General features: G+C 43.8%; 1 protein-coding gene across 1 annotated transcript in view; it reads right to left on the bottom strand.

Moving 5' to 3' along the window:
• FTO (FTO alpha-ketoglutarate dependent dioxygenase) overlaps nt 1-22,253 on the bottom strand; it is a 317,082-nt gene that overhangs the window by 273,213 nt on the left and 21,616 nt on the right. The window contains exons 6-7 of the mRNA XM_073581498.1: nt 21,110-21,253; nt 18,416-18,535 (exon numbers count right to left, since the gene is read on the bottom strand). Of these exons, the coding sequence (XP_073437599.1) occupies nt 18,416-18,535; nt 21,110-21,253 (264 nt within the window). The remainder of the gene's footprint in view (nt 1-18,415; nt 18,536-21,109; nt 21,254-22,253) is intronic.

The raw sequence follows: 22,253 nt of genomic DNA, 5'->3' as shown, positions 1-22,253 counted from the left end.
AATCTTGATTTTTTTAGATTTAGGAGCCAGCCCAGGTCTTGTAGAGTGTTCATCACCCTGTCTCTCTGTTCCCTGCATTTTTGAGCCGAGCTGCCCGCTATTAGGAAATCGTCCAGATACGGGATTATTATTATATCTTGTTCCCTTATATGAGCCATCATTTCCGCTACTATTTTGGTGAATACTCGCGGGGCTATCGATATTCTGAACGGCAGGGCTCTGTACTGAAATTCTTTCACCTTGCCTTTTATTGAGACGGCTAACCTCAGATACTTCCTGGAGTCTTTGTGGATAGGGACGTGCTAATAAGCGTCGCTGAGGTCCAACACCGTCATGTAGCAGTTTGGGAACAGGACTTTGGTGGTAGATTTGATCGACTCCATTTTGAAGCTCTGGTTCTTGACGTATTTGTTTAGCTTTCTCAGATTTATAATTGTACGAAAGGTGCCGTCTGGTTTGGTTACTAGAAAAAGAGGGGAGTAGAACCCTCTGCCCATATCCTGCAGGGGGACCTCCTGGAGGACTCCTTTTTTTACTAGGCCTAGAACTCGCTTTCTAGCGCTTCCTGTTCTCGCATGCTGGATCTCAGCGACGTTGTTACATATTTTTGAGGCGGGAGAGAGAAAAAGTTTATCCTTAGGCCCTCCTGGATTAGGTTTATTATCCATGGGTTTGTTGAAATTCTCCTCCAGGATGGAAGGAAAAAGGATAACCTTCCCCCCACCCTTGGCGTACTGTCACTTGGAGGGCTTTTTGTCCCGGGGAGAGTTATTAAAGAAGAAGCCTCTCTTTTATCATCCCACTTTTGTTCCCTTGGTGGTCTTCTCTGAAAAAACCTCCTATTCCGAAAGGGCCTTTTAAATGCCGCTGGCCCTAAATTTGGGAATCCTTTTTTCTTGTCCCCTGCTTTCTGGAGGATGTCATCTAACGTTTCCACAAAAAGGAATTTTCCTTCACAGGGGATAGAGCATAATTTCATTTTGGTCTGAAGGTCCCCTGGCCAACTTTTAAGCCATAGTGTCCTTCGGGCCGCGTTTGAAAGTGCTGCTGTTTTGGACGATAGTCTGACTGAATCGGCCGATGAGTCTGCTAGGAATGCAGCCGCTCCCCTTATTACTGGGATAGAATCTAAAATTTTATCTCTAGGTGTCCCTTCCCTCAGCTGTTTCTCAAGTTGGTCCACCCATACCATTAGGGCTCTTGAGGTACATGTCGCCGCTACCGCTGGCCTGAGGTTACCGCCTGCAGACTCCCAAGCCCCCTTTAGAAAGGTATCTGCCTTCTTATCTAGGGGGTCCCTGAGAGTGCCCACGTCCTCAAAGGGAAGGGCGAATTTCTTTGAGGCTTTAGCAACTGCTACATCGAGTTTCGGGGCTCTATCCCAAGATGTGGATGCCTCTTCCTCAAAGGGATATTTCCTTTTAAGGGAAGGGACCGTAGTATTTTTCCTATCTGGCTTATCCCATTTTCTTTTGATTAGACCCTTGACGATTTCGTTTAGCGGAAATACTCTCCGTTTTTTCTGGCCTAGCCCCCCGAACATTATGTCCTGGACTGTCTTATCCGGCCTCGGGTCCAATACCCCCATGGTAGACCTAACAGCTTTTACCAGTTTGTCTACCTCTTCTAGGGGAAAACAATGGCGCCCTCCTGTTTCCTCGTCTGAGGTTGAGGAGCCGTATTCTGAGGATTTAGACGAGATTTCCCCTGATGTGGAGGAATCTGACTGGGAGGTTTCTACCGTGTCTTTTTTCCTCGTTTTATCCTTATGTTTAAGGAATTCGAGGGCACTCTGGACCTCTGATTTAATTGCGGCCCTTAGGTCAGATGCGAAATCCGGAGTCTCCTGACAAACAATTTCTTTTGTACAGGACTCGCATAGTTTTTTCTCCCATGATACCGGTAGGGGTTTAGCGCAAGTGGGACATTCCCTGTTCTTTTTAGCCTTCTTCTTTCCCTAATAAGGGAGAGGGATTGCATTACAAGGGTGACATTCACGAAGATCACTTACCCCAAAAAAAAGGCGCGCGGCTGCAGGTACTGGTTCGGGAGACGGAGTCAGGTCCTGTATAGGCTGATCTCCTGGTGGCGTTTTGCTCCTCGCTGCTGACGTGCTACGCCGCGTGGAGTGACTGCTGGAACGGCACTCTGTTTCGTTCCTTTTGTCGGTGGTGGTGTTGGTGGTGCTGCTGCTGTTTCAGCTGCTGCCTCTGCTCCTGTTGCTGGTCGCTATCCTCCATTATTAGGATAGCTTCCAGCCAGGAGTTTCTGCACCTCACCTTTTTTAAACTTGGCGCCGCGTGACGTCACCGCTCCCCCTGCACGCGCTGGTCGGGAAGCGCGCTCCTGCGCATGCGCCCGGTTCCAGGACCCGGAAGTCGCTGGTCTACTTCCGGGGTAGCGGCCATCTTGGTACTCTCCGTACCATGGTGCTGCCCACACTCCACCGGGTCCCGCTGAGCCCCAATCTCCTTTCCGGAGCGGCGACTCCGGCGTCTCTCCCCACCGCTCACACGGCAGCCCGCATCGGCCCCGGCGGCTTCGGGCACCGCACCTGCCGCGACAGGGGCCTCCCCGCTGCCGATAACCGGACAGGCCGGCCCCGAACTCCTTGGATACGCAGGTACGCCGTACTGTGGGTCCCTCCGTCAGGGACAGGAACCCAACTGAAGGCGGAGGAGAGGTACCGCCCTTTTTCTGTAGGTTCCTGTCCCTGAAGGGCGGATCCCCTCTCTCCGTGGTGCTGTCATGGGTGAGAGAGAAATGTAGCATGATATGCAGTAACGTAATGTATTCTGGGAGATCACGGTATCAACATTGTAAGGTAGCGCTCACTGTTAGTGTTGGGGAACACTCACTTGGCTGCGATATTGATGCACACAGGAACACTTTCACTTAAAACAGTCCAATGCAGTTTATTGTGCCATCATAAACCGCACCGTAAGCCATGTTATTCTTCACAGGCTTACACATAGTCCATAACATTACATAGTACACGGCTTGAATACGCTGTCACTAAACACGCTAGACCTCTTTGTCCAGTTACCGTGGGTGACCGCACGCCGTACACTTCATTACTGTCCATAGAATATCACAGGCACCAACAGTTATATCCCCATGTCCGGGGTTACCTCTGAGGAGCTCCTGCTCCAGACGCCGACTCTTGGTTAGTCCTTTCTACCGGGGAAGCGGCCGCACTGGGCTCACCAATCCGGACAGTGCCTTATTCACTAGGCCGCCCCACGGTTCCAGAACCACAGCCGGGCAGTGGCTTCCCCAAACGCAGGTCGTCACAGACTCTGCTCACACACATGGCCTGTCCGGGTGCTATTCAGGGATCCGTCCCTACTCCCAGGGACTCCCAACACACCGGCCTCACCAGGTCCAGGGTCTCAGTGGGTGCTATTCAGGACGTCAATCCCCTCCTGAGACTGTCCAACACTCACGCTTCACCTGGTGCTATTCATAGATCCGTCCCTACTCCCAGGGACTCCCAACACACCGGCCTCACCAGGTCCAAGGTCGCAGCACGTGCTCCAGGGATCTGATCCTTCTAGCAGAATCTCCCAACACTGACCCTTCAGGACCTTGCACCCTGAACCACTCAGGTACACACTCTCCCTCCATGTGACCAGCCCTCAGGCACATTATATGGTATATAGCCACACCCACAGGTGATCACATGGCTATGACCTCATTGCAGGTCATTTCAAACACCCAACCATACACTCACATATACTTTGGGCATTCAGACACATGCCCCTGGGTGGGTTTGTAGGTGACTGGTCCCACCCATCTCACCAGCCACCTGAATGCTCTCCCTATTACACTGCAGCAAACCCTCAGCAGTACCTCTGCTGATCAACACATGTTCCAGCTTCCATCACAAGGCACCCACCCTTGTGATACATATCGGCCATTCACAACCCTGCCGCTCACCATTTCCCCATCACAATAAAGGAAACGCCTGCATGCATGTCCTGGGAAGCCCATAGAGCGCCCCCTAGCTGTCACAGGGGTCACTGCATAACAACATTTAGAAGTCCGCCAAACTCCACCGACAGGTTCATCCGAATGTCTACTGTGCATGGGGATCCCCCAAACAATTGATTGTCGGGGAGATAAGGATCATGTCCGATTTCAGACTGCAGATTTTTTTGTTTTCCGAGAGACAAGTCACCTCTAGGAGTTTTGCCAGTGGACCTGTCAGAACTCATAGGAGAGCTTGGTCAACCGAGCGCTCCTCATTTTGGGATGGCTGGGTAAAGATAGCAGCCATCCCAAAGATTGGTTGAATTATTGTTCGGCCGACAGCTATCGGGAGCTTAAGAATGTAAAGGAAACACAAAGAAAGCTCCGTACTACAACAAACCTAGTCAGATATTTTAAACACAGGCTGTCAAGCCACATTCAAAAATTTCAGTTTTATTTTTAATGCTTTCTTATGTTTTGAATCGCTTGAATTCAACAATAGTGGATCACCATTTCTTAGAACTTTACATTGTGCCGTCTTCCCGGAAATGTATGACCACAATGGTATACAGTCATCACTATTCTCATTGTCAATAGGACGTGTCTTTACAGACTCCAGCTCAACAAAAGAAGACCAGAAAATAGCTGTAACCTCAGACAATACCTTTAATTATATATTGCCCATGTTATGTTCTGTTCACACTAACAGCGTGGCTTCAACTTATAACAGATCCATAACAACCATGCTAAATTTATGATAATTATAGGCTGTGGGCTTCCAGTAGAAGAATCATCAAGAATATTGCTTGCCAATAACAATAATGAAAAGGCCAATGGAAACAAATAAAGTCAGAGGTCTTTATATAGTACATGGCTGTAAGACTGCAGAGGATTGCAGCCATTGTAGGAAAAAAAAAAAAAAAGATGTTCCTAGTGGATAAGGCTTCGTTCTCACCATATTTCAGTCAATAGTTTTGGTTTTAAAGATTAAAAAAAAACATAATATAAGTAACAGTCTGTCTATAATATCGTATTATTACAGTAACCCCAAGACAGAACTCCAATTTAGGATATGCTCACACCTGGCATTTTTGCTGGGGATTCTTTTTGCACCTTTTTTCCGTGCCGCAAAGAAGCCTCGTTTTAGATTACTAGAAAAAGCTACGAGAGTTTAGAAATGTCATCCCATCAGCCAGAGCCATCAGACTACTACCCCTAATATCCCACATCATTACATCCCAGCCGCCGGACTACTACCTCTAATATCCCACATCATCCCGTCAGAGCCACCGGACTACTACCCCTAATATCCCACATCATTCCATCAGTCCGGGGTCAGAACCAGAGCGCTGAGTGGAACGGTCCTAACTTCCATACCGGGATCTCTTTAAGGCTACTTTCACACATCAGGTTTTCGGCGTCAGGCGCGATCCGGCGTCGTGCCGGAATGCCGGATCCGGCAAATGTTTTGTAAAACCTGATGTGCCGGATCCGGTTTTCTGCCGGATCCGTCTTGTTCTTGACAGACAAAACCGGATCCGTCTCATCCGGTTCATCCGTTTTTCTATCCGTTTTTCGACGGATTACGCCGGATCTGGTTTTTAAAATTGACCCTTGTGGCCTTCCGAACGGGATTGGCTACTGGAAAACTATATATAGCATGTTCCTACAGCCCTTCTTTGACAGGTTGTAGTGGGCAGAGCTACTGAGCATGCTCAGACCAAAAAAAACGGATCCGGCCACCGGATTCGGCTTTCGCCGGATCAGGCGCATTGCGGCGCTCATAGGCTTTCATTGTGTGAAAAAGACGGACGCGCCGGATCCGGCGTGTCCGGCTTTTTCGCCGGAGACAAAAAACGTTACAGTAGCCGTTTTTTCCAGACGCCGGATCGCGACACATTGCCGGATCCGGCGAAAACCGGATGAAACGCATGGCCATCCGGCGCGATCCGGCGCAAATGCAAGTCAATGGGGGGGAAACCGGATCCGGCATTGCATTTCGCCGGATCCGGTTTCTGTCAAAAGCGCCGGATCGCGCCTGACGGCGAAAACCTGATGTGTGAAAGAGGCCTAAGAGAGGCCTGACATCAGAACCAGAGCGCTGAGTGGATTTGTCCTGACTTCCATACCAATGATCCCTTTAATAGAAGCCTGGGGTGAGAATCAGAGCGCTGAGGGATTTCCCTTAACTTCCATACCGGAGATCCCTTTAAGATAGGCCTGGGGTCAGTACCAAAGCGCAGAGTGGATTTGCCATAACTTCCATACCGGGGAACGGTCAGAACCAGAGCGGAGTGGAATTTCCCTAACATCCATACCAATGATCCCTTTAAGAGAGCCTGGGGTCAGAACCAGAGCGCTGAGTGGAATTGCCATGACTTCCATACCGGGCATCTCTTTAAGAGGGAAGATGTGCCTATGGGATGGAGGATGTGTGATGGGTATATGGGCAGGGAGGGGGTAATTCATTTCTGTCATGTGCTCTCTGCTCCTTTCTGGGGGGCAGACAATGGCTGGGAGCTTATGTTCCCAGGGATGCTAGATTTCTCCCACCATGTCAGTGTCTGCTGAGGTGTTGTCGAGTGGGGAAACTGTTGCTCATAGCAACCAAATCACAGCTCAGCTTCTTTTACACAGGTCTGGTGGAATGAAAAATGCCTCGTGATTGGTTGGCGATACACATACATTCAAAAAAAAAAAAAAAAAAAAAAAAAAAAATTATATATATATATATATATATATATATATATATATATATATATATATATATATACACACACACACATACACAGTGCCTACAAGTAGTATTCAACCCCCTGCAGATTTAGCAGGTTTACACATTCAGAATTAACTTGGCATTGTGACATTTGGACTGTAGATCAGCCTGGAAGTGTGAAATGCACTGCAGCAAAAAAGAATGTTATTTCTTTTATTATTTTTTTTTTAAATTGTGAAAAGTTTATTCAGAGGGTCATTTATTATTCAACCCCTCAAACCACAAGAATTCTGTTTGGTTCCCCTAAAGTAATAAGAAGTATTTCAGGCACAAAGATCAATGAGCTTCACATGTTTGGATTAATTATCTCTTTTTCCAGCCTTTTCTGACTAATTAAGACCCTCCCCAAACTTGTGAACAGCACTCATACTTGGTCAACATTGGAAAGACAAAGGAGCATTCCAAGGCCATCAGAGACAAGATCGTGGAGGGTCACAAGGCTGGCAAGGGGTACAAAACCCTTTCCAAGGAGTTGGGCCTACCTGTCTCCACTGTTGGGAGCATCATCCGGAAGTGGAAGGCTTATGGAACTACTGTTAGCCTTCCACGGCCTGGACAGCCTTTGAAAGTTTCCACCCGTGCCGAGGCCAGGCTTGTCCGAAGAGTCAAGGCTAACCCAAGGACAACAAGGAAGGAGCTCCGGGAAGATCTCATGGCAGTGGGGACATTGGTTTCAGTCAATACCATAAGTAACGTACTCCACCGCAATGGTCTCCGTTCCAGACGAGCCCGTAAGGTACCTTTACTTTCAAAGCGTCATGTCAAGGCTCATCTACAGTTTGCTCATGATCACTTGGAGGACTCTGAGACAGACTGGTTCAAGGTTCTCTGGTCTGATGAGACCAAGATCGAGATCTTTGGTGCCAACCACACACGTGACATTTGGAGACTGGATGGCACTGCATACGACCCCAAGAATACCATCCCTACAGTCAAGCATGGTGGTGGCAGCATCATGCTGTGGGGCTGTTTCTCAGCCAAGGGGCCTGGCCATCTTGTCCGCATCCATGGGAAGATGGATAGCACGGTCTACCTGGAGATTTTGGCCAAGAACCTCCGCACCTCCATCATGGATCTTAAGATGGGTCGTCATTTCATCTTCCAACAAGACAACGACCCAAAGCACACAGCCAAGAAAACCAAGGCCTGGTTCCAGAGGGAAAAAATCAAGGTGTTGCAGTGGCCTAGTCAGTCTCCTGACCTTAACCCAATTGAAAACTTGTGGAAGGAGCTCAAGATTAAAGTCCACATGAGACACCCAAAGAACCTAGATAACTTGGAGAAAATCTGCATGGAGGAGTGGGCCAAGATAACTCCAGAGACCTGTGCCGGCCTGATCAGGTCTTATAAAAGACGATTATTAGCTGTAATTGCAAACAAGGGTTATTCTACAAAATATTAAACCTAGGGGTTGAATAATAATTGACCCACACTTTTATGTTGAAAATTTATTAAAATTTAACTGAGCAACATAACTTGTTGGTTTGTAAGATTTAGGCATCTGTTAATAAATCCTGCTTTTGTTTGAAATTTGCAGACTCTAACTTATTTGCATCTTATCAAACCTGCTAAATCTGCAGGGGGTTGAATACTACTTGTATGCACTATATATATATATATGTGTATATACACACATATACATACACACACACACCCACATATATATATATATATATATATATATATATATATACACATACACTGTATACACACACACACACACACACACACACACACACACATATATATATATATTTTTATTTATTTATTTATTTATTTATTTAATAACCCAACCCTGACATGTCCTTCTCAACAATTGCTTGGAGATCTTGTTAATGGTGTTGCAGCCTCTGTGGCCATTCAGAAAAGGTAAAGTGTATATACTGACAGACATGTGACACTTAGGAAATCCACCTGTGTGCAATCTGTCACTAAGTATGTGACTTATGAAAGTAATTTACTTGAACCAGAAATTTTTGGGGCCTTCATAACAAAAGGGGTGAATACATATGCACATGACAATTTTTATTTACGGTATTTTATTTTTATTCTATAAATGTAAATTTTTCAAAACATTTTTCTCAATTCACTTCACCAACTTGACTATTCAGTGCTGATGTATCTCACAGAAATCGGATGGCAAAAACATTTAAACACAGGATGTAATGCAACAAAATAGATAAAAAGCCAAGGGGGTGAATACTTTTGCAAGCCACTAAGTATAAATACATGTGTGGTCAATGCAAAGGAATAGCCCAGTGTTTGGATGGAATAAGACCTTACAAAGGACCAGGAGGCATGGCAATTCCTGCGGCTAAATAGGAAAGGGTTCTTTACAGCTAACTGTAAAGAAGTCAGACTTTGTAATGACCGACCACTAGAGGTGTAATGGAAGACACTAGAGCAGCTTTTAAAAAAAGAATGGATGCACAAATGGCATTGTGGAATATAAATGCAATAGAGAATGTAGAACTGGGTGAGAAAGGTTGTACTTGTGCCTTTCTTCAATCCAACCAAAAGCAGCTGATTGGTGAGAGTACTGGGTGTTTAACACATTAAGCATCTTAGCAATGAAACACAACTTTAATGAATAAGCTACAAGATTAAAAAGTTTTCTAATTTGTGATGCTTACACCAACAGATTCCAAGTGTCTATTGAAATAAGTTGATCGGTGCTCATTTAAGCATTTTTAAAGGGAATCTGTCACGAGATTTTTGCTACCTAATCTGAGAGCAGCCTGATGTGGGCAAAGAGAAGCAGAGTCCGATGATGTATCACTTAGTTTACTAGTTGCAACCTTTCTGACAGTTTTTAGATTTAGCAATGCAGCAGAGCTGAAGAAGCTAACTCCGCCCACACCAGGCTCTCTATCACAGGAGGGGCGTGTCAGACTAGCATGCAGGAGCTGCTGTGTCCCAGCAATAATAAGCTCCTGGTGGGTAAAACAATCACTGCAAGCAAACAAAACCTCGGAACTTGATAAGAGGCATTGCCGAAATCGGTGCTTCAACCCCTATAGTATGCTGTCTTCAGTTTACATAACAAAAACCTACTGACAGATTCCCTTTAAAGGGAGTCTCACCATATTTTTGCTACCTAATCTGAGCGCAGCATAATGCAGCGAGAGAGACCATGATTCTTTCGATATGTCACTTATTGGCCTGCTTGCTGCAGTTTTGATAGAATCACTGTGTTATCAGCAATAAATTATCCCATGAGGGCTAGTAAACCTGCTGCCATGCAGTCCTCCATATTCATAAGCTCAGTATAACTCTGCCCCCAACAAGGATTGGCAGCTGTCTGCCTATGCACGGTGTACACAGAAAGCTGCCAATCAATGGTGTGGGCGAGGTTATACACAGCTCAGCATTCAGAGAACTGCTAGATCTGCCGCAGATAAAACTGGGATTTTTATCAAAACGGCAGCAAACAGCTCAATTAGTGAAACATCGCTCTCTGATCCTAAATCAAGCTGCTCTCAGATGGGTCAGAATCCCCCCCCCGTATATATGGGGTATGGTATTGTATGGGGATATACTATCACTAGTATAATTGTCTGGTCGCCATACACTTTGCATATTGTGGGCAGTATATCCCGTTTACATGGAGGCTTCCGAAAATTTTTGTCTATTGTACCTGTTATAAAAAAAAAAAAAAAAGTATACAATGCACAATTTTTTTTTTTTTTATATCTGGCTACCGAGCTTTAATTTCTATTGCTTTAGTAGCATTTCATTCCCATTAACCCTCTCCTTGCCCTCCCATAATGCCAAAAACAGTAAACAAGAGCAGACAATCTGATAATAGTCTGTAGCCGCGACTGATTTATTTCCACTTCTGAGAAGCATTTGGAACGCGGGACAGCAGCTTATTTCTTTCCCTTTCAACCCGCAACGATTCTTTAATTAATAAAAGTCCACGCATACAATAAATATTCCATCTTATTCTTCAATTACAATTAACCCCTTGCTTTATCCCATATAAAAAAAGAATCAAACGATAGGTCCGCAGGTCAACGTCTTTCAGGGTAAGCTCCCCCCCGACGCGCACCACTTTGTAAGCAGGAGAAGCTCGGTAAAAGCAGTGTTGCTTTATGTTCTATTGATATTGAATTTGTTAACCCCGCCATTGATTTTCTGTATTATACAATTCAATTGAAAGCAACAGAAGATAATTCCCTGCAGTTAATGTTACGTTTTAATGTGGCGCTGTGGATCCGGATGGAAAGAAACAAACCCCCTTGTATAAAGGTATACAGCAGGGTGAGGACGCCCTCTGCTGGACCTTCATGTATCAAAGCTTTCAAAATATTCATAAACAAGAAAAGACAAAAATGTATAAATAAGTGATCAAATAAATAAAAGAGAAAAACAATGTAGCGTCTCAATATAAATCATGAAGACACTGCCGGATACCTAAAGTGCGACGAAGGAAGGAAACTATTCAGCTAGAACACAAGTTAAAAAAAAAAAAAAAAAAAAGTAAAATGGAGTGTTCCAGGACTTATTTTTTGTATAGACCATCAGTGTGTGAATGCCCAATAGAACAAAGGGACCAGGGTGGTACATATAAATGAACACACCCGCATAACCCAAGGTTCTGTGCCCATAACTCCAACCTCAATTTCACAGCACTTCTGTAGCCATAATAGCTGTGCCAACGAGCCCAACTGCACTTCAGTAGCCATAATAGCTGTGCCAACGAGCCCAACTGCACTTCTGTAGCCATAATAGCTGTGACCATGAGCCCAACAGCACTTCTGTAGCCATAATAGCTGTGACCATGAGCCCAACTGCACTTCTGTAGCCATAATAGCTGTGACCATGAGCCCAACTGCACTTCTGTAGCCATAATAGCTGTGACCATGAGCCTAAATGCACTTCTGTAGCCATAATAGCTGTGCCAATGAGCCCAACAGCACTTCTGTAGCCATAATAGCTGTGACCATGAGCCCAACAGCACTTCTGTAGCCATAATAGCTGTGACCATGAGCCCAACTGCACTTCTGTAGCCATAATAGCTGTGACCATGAGCCCAACTGCACTTCTGTAGCCATAATAGCTGTGACCATGAGCCCAACTGCACTTCTGTAGCCATAATAGCTGTGACCATGAGCCCAACTGCACTTCTGTAGCCATAATAGCTGTGACCATGAGCCCAACTGCACTTCTGTAGCCATAATAGCTGTGACCATGAGCCCAACTGCACTTCTGTAGCCATAATAGCTGTGACCATGAGCCCAACTGCACTTCTGTAGCCATAATAGCTGTGCCAACGAGTCCAACAGCACTTCTGTAGCCATAATAGCTGTGCCAACGAGCCCAACTGCACTTCTGTAGCCATAATAGCTGTGCCAACAAGCCCAACAGCACTTCTGTAGCCATAATAGCTGTGCCAACGAGCCCAACTGCACTTCTGTAGCCATAATAGCTGTGCCAACGAGCCCAACTGCACTTCTGTAGCCATAATAGCTGTGCCAACGAGCCCAACTGCACTTCTGTAGCCATAATAGCTGTGACCATGAGCCCAACTGCACTTCTGTAGCCATAATAGCTGTGCCAATGAGCCCAACTGCACTTCTGTAGCCATAATAGCTTTGCCAATGAGCCCAACTGCACTTCTGTAGCCATAATAGCTGTGCCAATGAGCCCAACTGCACTTCTGTAGCCATAATAGCTGTGCCAATGAGCCCAACTGCACTTCTGTAGCCATAATAGCTGTGCCCATGAGCCTAAATGCACTTCTGTAGCCATAATAGCTGTGCCAACGAGCCCAAAAGCACTTCTGTAGCCATAATACCTGTGCCAACGAGCCCAACTGCACTTCTGTAGCCATAATAGCTGTGCCAATGAGCCCAACTGCACTTCTGTAGCCATAATAGCTGTGCCAATGAGCCCAACAGCACTTCTGTAGCCATAATAGCTGTGCCAATGAGCCCAACTGCACTTCTGTAGCCATAATAGCTGTGCCAACGAGCCCAACAGCACTTCTGTAGCCATAATAGCTGTGCCAATGAGCCTAAATGCACTTCTGTAGCCATAATAGCTGTGCCAACGAGCCCAACAGCACTTCTGTAGCCATAATAGCTGTGCCAACGAGCCCAACTGCACTTCTGTAGCCATAATAGCTGTGCCAACGAGCCCAACTGCACTTCTGTAGCCATAATAGCTGTGCCAACGAGCCCAACTGCACTTCTGTAGCCATAATAGCTGTGACCATGAGCCCAACAGCACTTCTGTAGCCATAATAGCTGTGACCATGAGCCCAACTGCACTTCTGTAGCCATAATAGCTGTGACCATGAGCCCAACTGCACTTCTGTAGCCATAATAGCTGTGCCCATGAGCCCAACTGCACTTCTGTAGCCATAATAGCTGTGCCCATGAGCCTAAATGCACTTCTGTAGCCATAATAGCTGTGACCATGAGCCCAACTGCACTTCTGTAGCCATAATAGCTGTGACCATGAGCCCAACTGCACTTCTGTAGCCATAATAGCTGTGACCATGAGCCCAACAGCACTTCTGTAGCCATAATAGCTGTGACCATGAGCCCAACTGCACTTCTGTAGCCATAATAGCTGTGACCATGAGCCCAACTGCACTTCTGTAGCCATAATAGCTGTGACCATGAGCCCAACTGCACTTCTGTAGCCATAATAGCTGTGCCAACGAGCCCAACTGCACTTCTGTAGCCATAATAGCTGTGCCAACGAGCCCAACTGCACTTCTGTAGCCATAATAGCTGTGACCATGAGCCCAACTGCACTTCTGTAGCCATAATAGCTGTGCCAACGAGCCCAACTGCACTTCTGTAGCCATAATAGCTGTGACCATGAGCCTAAATGCACTTCTGTAGCCATAATAGCTGTGACCATGAGCCCAACTGCACTTCTGTAGCCATAATAGCTGTGACCATGAGCCCAACTGCACTTCTGTAGCCATAATAGCTGTGCCAACGAGCCCAACTGCACTTCTGTAGCCATAATAGCTGTGCCAACGAGCCCAACTGCACTTCTGTAGCCATAATAGCTGTGACCATGAGCCCAACTGCACTTCTGTAGCCATAATAGCTGTGCCAACGAGCCCAACTGCACTTCTGTAGCCATAATAGCTGTGACCATGAGCCCAACTGCACTTCTGTAGCCATAACAGCTGTGCCAACGAGCCCAACTGCACTTCTGTAGCCATAATAGCTGTGACCATGAGCCTAAATGCACTTCTGTAGCCATAATAGCTGTGCCAACGAGCCCAACTGCACTTCTGTAGCCATAATAGCTGTGCCCATGAGCCCAACAGCACTTCTGTAGCCATAATAGCTGTGCCAATGAGCCCAACTGCACTTCTGCAACGTTCCTCAAGAAGAAAATAGGCTTGCTCCTTAAGAGGGTTGTCTCAAGTTCTTTTCTTCAGGAGCTCATCGCTCACAGCCCACCGGCTTCCTAATTTGCTAGGGGAGGTGAGCTCTTGAAGACCGACAGTTTGGACCAGAGGCGTGGACATGCCACTGGTAGAAATAGGGCAACACAACAGATACAGATTTATAACTGTAAGTCCCGATGTAATAGGAGGGTGCAAAAAGGAGAAAAAAATCCCAAATTCCACCAGCGTTTATATGGATGAAGGAGCTAATGTTTACAGCTCTGGCATCGGACAGACCAACGAGCAGATCATTTATGCACTGACACAATGGTGGCCGAGAGTGACAAGTTAATAACTACACCACGTATTTAATCATCTTTTACTTTTCAGCGGCAATGAAAAGATTACAATTTTACAATTTGGGCAATATTAAAATATATATATATATATATATATATATATATATATATATATATATATATACACACACACACACACACATACATATATAGATATATGTTTCTATGTAATCTGAACTTAACACACACATTTTTAATAATTTGCCAATAAAATTAACGTACAAAATAAAAAAATATTTGTTTGATCTCATTTTAAAATACACAAATTTTGACCCATTTACAAATATAAAAAAATGAAGTAAAAATAGAAAAAAAAGGTTTCTGTTTGATCCGATCTTAAAATACACACATTTTAACTCAGTTACTAATAAAAAAAAAATTATGACAAAGAATAAAAAATTAAAAAAAGGATTATGTTTGATCTGGACGTAACATACGCAATTTAACTAAATTTAATAATAATAAAAATTAAAAGTTTTTCTTTAGTAGCAGTGTAGCTTTTGCTTTAAATGATAGTAAATCTGAAAAAAATAACTCAATATTTAAAAAATATACGGTATATACATTTTTATTAAATATATATTTAAAAGAAAAAAATATACGATATATATACACTGTATATATATATATATATATATATATATATTTTTTTTTTTTTTTGCATGTTATCAATATCGAAACCTGCATGGTTTACCTGCTCTGTGTGTAGAATGCTTTGTCGCCACCTAGATCCTATAAGGAGGAAATGCATGCATACATAGGCTAGGCCTCGTTCACATTTGAATGTATTTTCAGTATATGGAATCTGGGAGATTTATTTTTAAGTAGAATTTATGTAAAATAAACATGATTTTTTATATAATGTTTACATGTGTGCGATCAATGCCTACAACAAACAATAATGGAGAGGCTTTGTACAGAAACTGTACTTGTCCTGCGCAGCTTCCCCTCCAGTGCACTCCAGGACAGTGCAGCCAGTGTAATTTTTGAAACCTGTGTGTAAAATATTATAGTTCTTTTATGGTGTAATTCACAATTGTATGCAAACACTCTATTTTAAAATATTATATAAAGATTCTGCCCTAAACACAAAAAGGTGATGGGAGATGGTTAAATTAGGAAAATGAGTTGGGTCAGCCAGATCATAAGCTCTGTAAGGCTAAGAACTAATATAAATAATTGTAAAAGAAAAAACAAAACAAAACAAAAAAATAACATAAATCCAACTGTAACTAGAAGCAGAATGCTTATATTACTTATAATGTTTCACATATCAAAATCATAAAAAAGTGCATAAAATAAATTGTGAAAAAAAAAAAAAACAACGGTTAATACAAAAGGGCATATGCCCCGACTCTATCCCCCTCCAAACTAGTAAGAAAGCTAAGCTTCATTAATCATCACATCCATCTTCCAGCCAAACTTTAATTAACAGGGATAGACGTGTGAGGAGTTAGAACAGTACAGCAGCGTGGAAGCAGAAATTAGAAGCATCTTCTGTCTTGGCCACAAAGCTATGAACCCATAGAGGAATGATTAGCTGAAACGAATTTTCTCATAAGAAAGTGATGAACACCAGAGAATCGTAGAGTTTTGATAGATCACGGGGGCAAAAATATAAAAAAAAATTTAATTCAAAAGCAAACTGTTTTTAGCTACCTCATCTAATGTAGGGGCAGAGACCCTGATTCTAGCTATATATCACTTTATGAGCTGCTTGATGTTATTTGAAACAAATCCCAGTTTTCTCTCCTACTGATGTAGTAGTTCTCTGAATGCTGAGCTTTTTATAACCCTGCCCACACCACTGATTGTCAGCTTCCTGTGTACACTGTGCATAGGCAGAGAGCAGCCAATCAGTGGTGGGAGCGTGGTTAGACTACACGACAGCAGGTTTACTATAGTCATCTAGTGATAATCTCCTGTTAATAAACCAGTGATTTTATTAAAAACCCAGCAAGCAGACCAGTAAGTGTCACATTGCTAGAATCTGGGTCTCTGTCACTACATTATGTTCCTCTAAGATTAGGCAGCAGATTCCCTAATAAGTTACCTAATATTGGACCACATACAATCAAGGCCAATGTTTTGCTATACATGTTTATTTTCTGTGTGTGTTTTGGAACAACACAAAAAAGATGAAAAAAGACAAATTGGACATAATTTCACACAAAAACCCCAAAACGGTCCAGACAAAATTTTTGGCACCCTCAACTTAATATTTTGTTGCCCACCCTTTGGAATAAATAACTGGAATTGATCGCTTCCTATAACCATCACCAAGCTTCTTACACTTCTCACGTGGAATTTTTGCAAACTGCTCCAGGTCTCTCATCTTTGAAGGGCGCCTTCTCCTAATAGCAATTTTAAGATCTCCCCACAGGTGATCAATGAGATTTACAGTAGATCTGGACTCATTGCTGCCACTTCAGAACTCTCCAGCACTTTGTTTCCATCTATTTCTGGGTGCTTCTTGAGGTATGCTTGGGGTCATTGTCCTGCTGAAAGACCCATGACCTAGGACACACACCCAGCTTTCTTGCACTGGACACTACATTGTGACCCAAAATCTTTTGGTAGTATTCAAATTTCATGACGCATTGCACAGAGTAAAAGGCACCCAGTGCCAGAGGCAGCAAAACAACCCCAAAACATCTTTGAAGCACCACCATATTTGACTGTAGGTACTGTGTTTCTTTCTTTGTAGGCCTCATTCCATTTTTGGTAAAACAGTAGAATAATGTGCTTTACCAAAAAGCTCTATCTTGGTCTCATCTGCCTAAAAGACGCTTTACCAGAAGGATTTCAGCTTACTCACATACAAAATTTTGGCAAACTGCAGTCTAGCTTTTTGTATGTCTGTGTCGGCAGTTGGGTCCTCCTGGGTCTCCTGCATTTCATTCAATTCATTTCGACATTTCATTCATATATCAACGGACAGTTCAAGCGGACACTGATGCCCCCTGAGCCTGCAGGACAGCTTGAATTTCTTTGGATCTTGATTGGGGCTGCTTTGCAACCCTTCATCAATGTATCTCTGCTGTCCACGTCCAGGGAGATGAGCTACAGTGCCATGGGTTGTAAACTTTATTATGTTGCGCACCGTGGACAAAGGAACATCAAGATCTCTTGAGATTGTTGATATTTTCAAACAAGTTTGGTTCTCAAGCCCTCAAGATCTTTTCTCCTCTTTCTGTTCTCCATGTTTAGTGTGGCACACACAGACACACAATGCAAAGAGTGAGTAAATGTATCCCTTTTTTATCTGGTTTCAAGTGTGATTTTCATATTGCCCACACCTGTTACTTGCTACAGGTGAGTTTGAAGAAGCATCAACTGCTTGAAAGTTGTTTACCCACAATTTTGGAAAGGTTCCAACAATTTTGACCAGGCCATTTTTGGGGTTGTATGTGAAATTATGTCCAATTTACATTTTTTCTCGTTTATTTTTGCGTTATTCCAATACACATTAAGGAAATTAACACGTGCATAACAAAACAGGTAATTGCAATAATTTTCCTGGAGAAATACTTCATTTTCTGGAATGGTAGCTTAGTGGTTAGCACTGCAGCTTTGCAGCGCTGGGGTCCTGGGATCAAATCCCACCAAGGACGACATCTGCAAGGACTTTGTATGTTCTCCCCGTGTTTGCGTGTGTTTCCTCCGAGTTCTCTGGCTTCCTCCCATATTCCAAAGACCTACTGATAGGGAATCTAGATTGTGAGCCCCACTGGAGACAAATGTGTGTAAAGGGCTGCGGAATATGATGGCGCTGTATAAGCAAAGCATAATAATAATAATAATAATAATAATAAAGGGTGCCAACACTTTTGGCCATGACCGAAAATAAGAGCTGTAACATATCAGAGGCATGAAGCCCGCCACAAAAGAGAGATACAAACACCTGAAACTGATTTTTTTAATTATTATAAGTATTGTGGATCTCACCATGGTCTCCATTTGCCTCCACTGTTCTTCTAGCTTGGTCATCCATGGCAACCAATAATCACTGCACTTGGAGTAGCGATTTCCTTGGAACCAGAATTGCCGGAGCCATTCAAATTCAACCTGGACAGACACAGACATCGCTTCTTCAATACGTTTTATTTCACTATAGTGTCTTTAAAATAATGTGTCATTAGAAAATCAAATGTTGTTTAAAGTTAAGATTTTATATTAAAGGGTTGATCTCATCTTGTTGAATATGAGCGCACTGCTCCACTGCCTCCTGCTTGCTAGGGGAGCGGTGCGCTCCTGCTAGACTGACAGTTCCCAAAGCTGCAAGCAGAGGCAGTTTTGGCGCTGCAGCATCGGAGGAGCTCTGTACCATCCAGCCATCCTCAGAGCAGCACTTACCAGCTCCACAGAAAAGCACTTGTAAGCGCTGAGCTAACTGCCTCGGAGCCAGGCCACTGGAAATACACTTAAGTATCCAGTAACTATGCATCGAGCTGTCAACAATGAAATTAAAAAATCCCTAGTTCCTACTCATATCTACAAGCGCTCTGCAATTTCACCAAATATAACCCTTTCAAGACCTGGATACTTTGAGATTTTTTTTCCTCCCCTTTTGCTGTATACTTGCACTATACACTGCAATAAAGAATATAATGTTCCCATTTGTAGCCTCGTACGACAACTAAAATGGCAGCCACAGTGCTTCCAGCTTCCACATTAGCATCGCGATGGTGTTAGGGAGGGTGGCTGATGAAAACCTGTGCACAAGTTCACTGGCAAGCAGGCCATTTAGAATTACAGCAGCACTTAAATGGTTAAAACAGCAGCGATCGGAGCTAGTTCTGGTTGCTGCTGTTGCAGGTTGGTGCCAAGTGACAAACAACAGCTTTATATAGATAGCACTGGATTCACCATTCACAAAGGTTGACTGTCACAGCTCCCCTCCTCCTCCCTGTACAAGGACTTCTGCACAGAGCATGTTTGGAATATATTTCCATAGAAGTCACTGAACATCTCTAGACTTTCCTATATACAATAAGGCTGCTGTAGAGTAGATCTTCAAATGCTAATAGCAGCAGCTTAAGGCATGATGGCCATCCCATAATCTTGTACAAAAAAAAAAACAAAAAATCTACAATGAGAAAATAAAAAATGCAACATTAACCCTAATGTGATGAGCAGATGGAATAAAAAGCCCACTAGGGACAGGGAAGAAGGTTATAAAGTACGCCAATGCTATGGGAAAAAAAAAATGGAAAAAAAACCCTCTAAATTTCCAGTAGAATGATATGGTTCACCACTGTAGATTGTCCATGATTAGAAGAGATGCAAAATAAGTGTAAAAATGTCCTAAGCGTGTTATTTCTGGTACCAATGGAAACATTATCACAAATTAACCACCTCACCCCAACCAAACCACATACCTTGACCATACCAACCTTACTCCAACCATAGCACCCACCTTGACAGTACTAACCACCACAACCAAACCACATACCTTGACCATACCAACCTTACTCCAACCATACCACATACGTTGACCATACCAACCTTACTCCAACCATACCACATACCTTGACCATACCAACCTCATTCCAACTATACCACATACCTTGACCATACCAACCTTACTCCAACCATACCACATACCTTGACCATACCAACCTCATCACATACCTTGACTATACCAACCTTCTTCCAACCATACCACAAACCTTGACCATACCAACCTTACTCCAACCATACCATATACCTTGACCATACCAACCTTATTCCAACCATACCACAAACCTTGACCATACCAACCTCATTCCAACCATACCATATACCTTGACCATACCAACCTTACTCCAACCATATCACATACCTTGACCATACCAACCTCATCATATACCTTGACTATACCAACCTTATTCCAACCATACCACAAACCTTGACCATACCAACCTCATTCCAACCATACCATATACCTTGACCATATCAACCTTACTCCAACCATATCACATACCTTGACCATACCAACCTTACTCCAACCATATCACACACCTTGACCATACCAACCTCATTCCAACCATATCACACACCTTGACCATACCAACCTCATTCCAACCATACCACATACCTTGATAGTACCAACCTTACTCCAACCAACCACATACCTTGACCATACTAACTTTACCCCAACCAAACCAAATACCTTGACCGTACCAACCTGACTCCAACCATACCATAACTTAACCATTGCAAGTTTACCCCAACTATACTACATATCTTGACCATAACAACCTCACTCCAACTATACCACATACCTTGACCATACCAACTTTACGCCAACTAAATCACATACTTTGACCGTACCAACCTCACCCCAAACCTACTACATAACTTGATCATTCCAACCATACCACATACCTTGACCATACCAACCCGACCCCAATCATACCACATACTTTGACCATACTAACCTTACCCCAACCATACCACATACCTTGACCATACCAACCTTACCCTAACCATACCGCCAGTGTCGAAACTTGAAGCTTGTGGGCCCCAATGAGAAATCTTCAACAAGTCACCTAACTATCATAGGCCTCTAATAGTAGTATTTTTTTTATAATATGGGCCAAAGGGACCATTTGGGCAATTACAACAACAGTTACAGTTGAGGCCCTGTATACCACTTACCTCATTGTGGATTTCTTCGGCTTGTTGCAAAACGTCCACCTTTAGAGACTGCAGCTTTGTCTCTCCGCACTCAGGGGCCATATACAGGTTCTCCAGAGCCCTTTTACACCTTGTCTGTATATAACTAAAAGTACCGGTGGAGCACTGAAATATATTGACCAATAAAAGAACAAAATTAGTATTGATTTCTGAAGCAAAGCCATGGTCCTATATAAGTGGTTGCCTCTATGCAGGTTTCTGTATACTAAGAGTACTGTTTCTCCTTGTGGACACTGACATAGGGAGTTCTACAGGTCTGGCAATGCTCCCTGGGAAGGAAGTATGCAAAATAGCTCTCACTGAGAGAAAAGAATGCTGCCTCTCTACTGCCACCTCCTGGAAGTAAACAAGTCAATATCTGACCCATTAATGAGCTTTGCAACATGACTAAGGATATAAGTTGTACCAGAGTCTTCTTCAAAACAAAATATCTACTGAAAACTGGTCTTCTGGGGTGGCATAAAGACATTATGGAAGATAATACAAGGGGAGTCCATGCTTTGTAAATCCTTTGTGAGACATTCAATATGACCCCACTATAGTGCCATTTCTAGCCTGCTGCACATCAAACACTCCACTCTTCTGAGCGTGCATGTGATTGCATATACAAATTACCTTGACTAGACAGGGGAGTGTGGGGCGTCTCTTCAGCAAGAGCGTGATTTACATTCACTGTAACCAACGGCGTGTTTGACATCTTTTTCACTTATTAAGTCACTTCAGAAGGGCACATGTGCAAGAATTTTTTCCTCCATCAGTATGCACAATGCGCCAATGGAGACACTGTGCAGTATACCTGGCTTCATTGCGCATGCATAAGGAAGGAGGCCTCGCGCAAGCTCAGGGAGTAAGGAGGCCTCGCGCAAGCTCAGGGAGTAAGGAGGCCTCGCGCAAGCTCAGGGAGTAAGGAGGCCTCGCGCAAGCTCAGGGAGTAAGGAGGCCTCGCGCAAGCTCAGGGGAATAAGACAGTCTTGAGCATGCTCACAGAGGAAGGAAGTCTTGCACATGTTCTAGAAGGAAGTGTTGGGCATGCTGAGGGAACAAGCACTACTGAAATGGCTTGGCAATTGAAGATGATTTCAATCATGCCCAGGGGTACATTAAA

The sequence above is a fragment of the Dendrobates tinctorius genome, unplaced genomic scaffold, assembly GCF_039654945.1.
Source record: "Dendrobates tinctorius isolate UK_male_01 unplaced genomic scaffold, ASM3965494v1 ptg000009l, whole genome shotgun sequence".
Classification (NCBI taxonomy): Eukaryota; Metazoa; Chordata; class Amphibia; order Anura; family Dendrobatidae; genus Dendrobates; species Dendrobates tinctorius.
The sequence above is the reverse complement of the archived record's forward strand: the minus strand, read 5'-3'. Positions and strand labels throughout refer to the sequence as shown.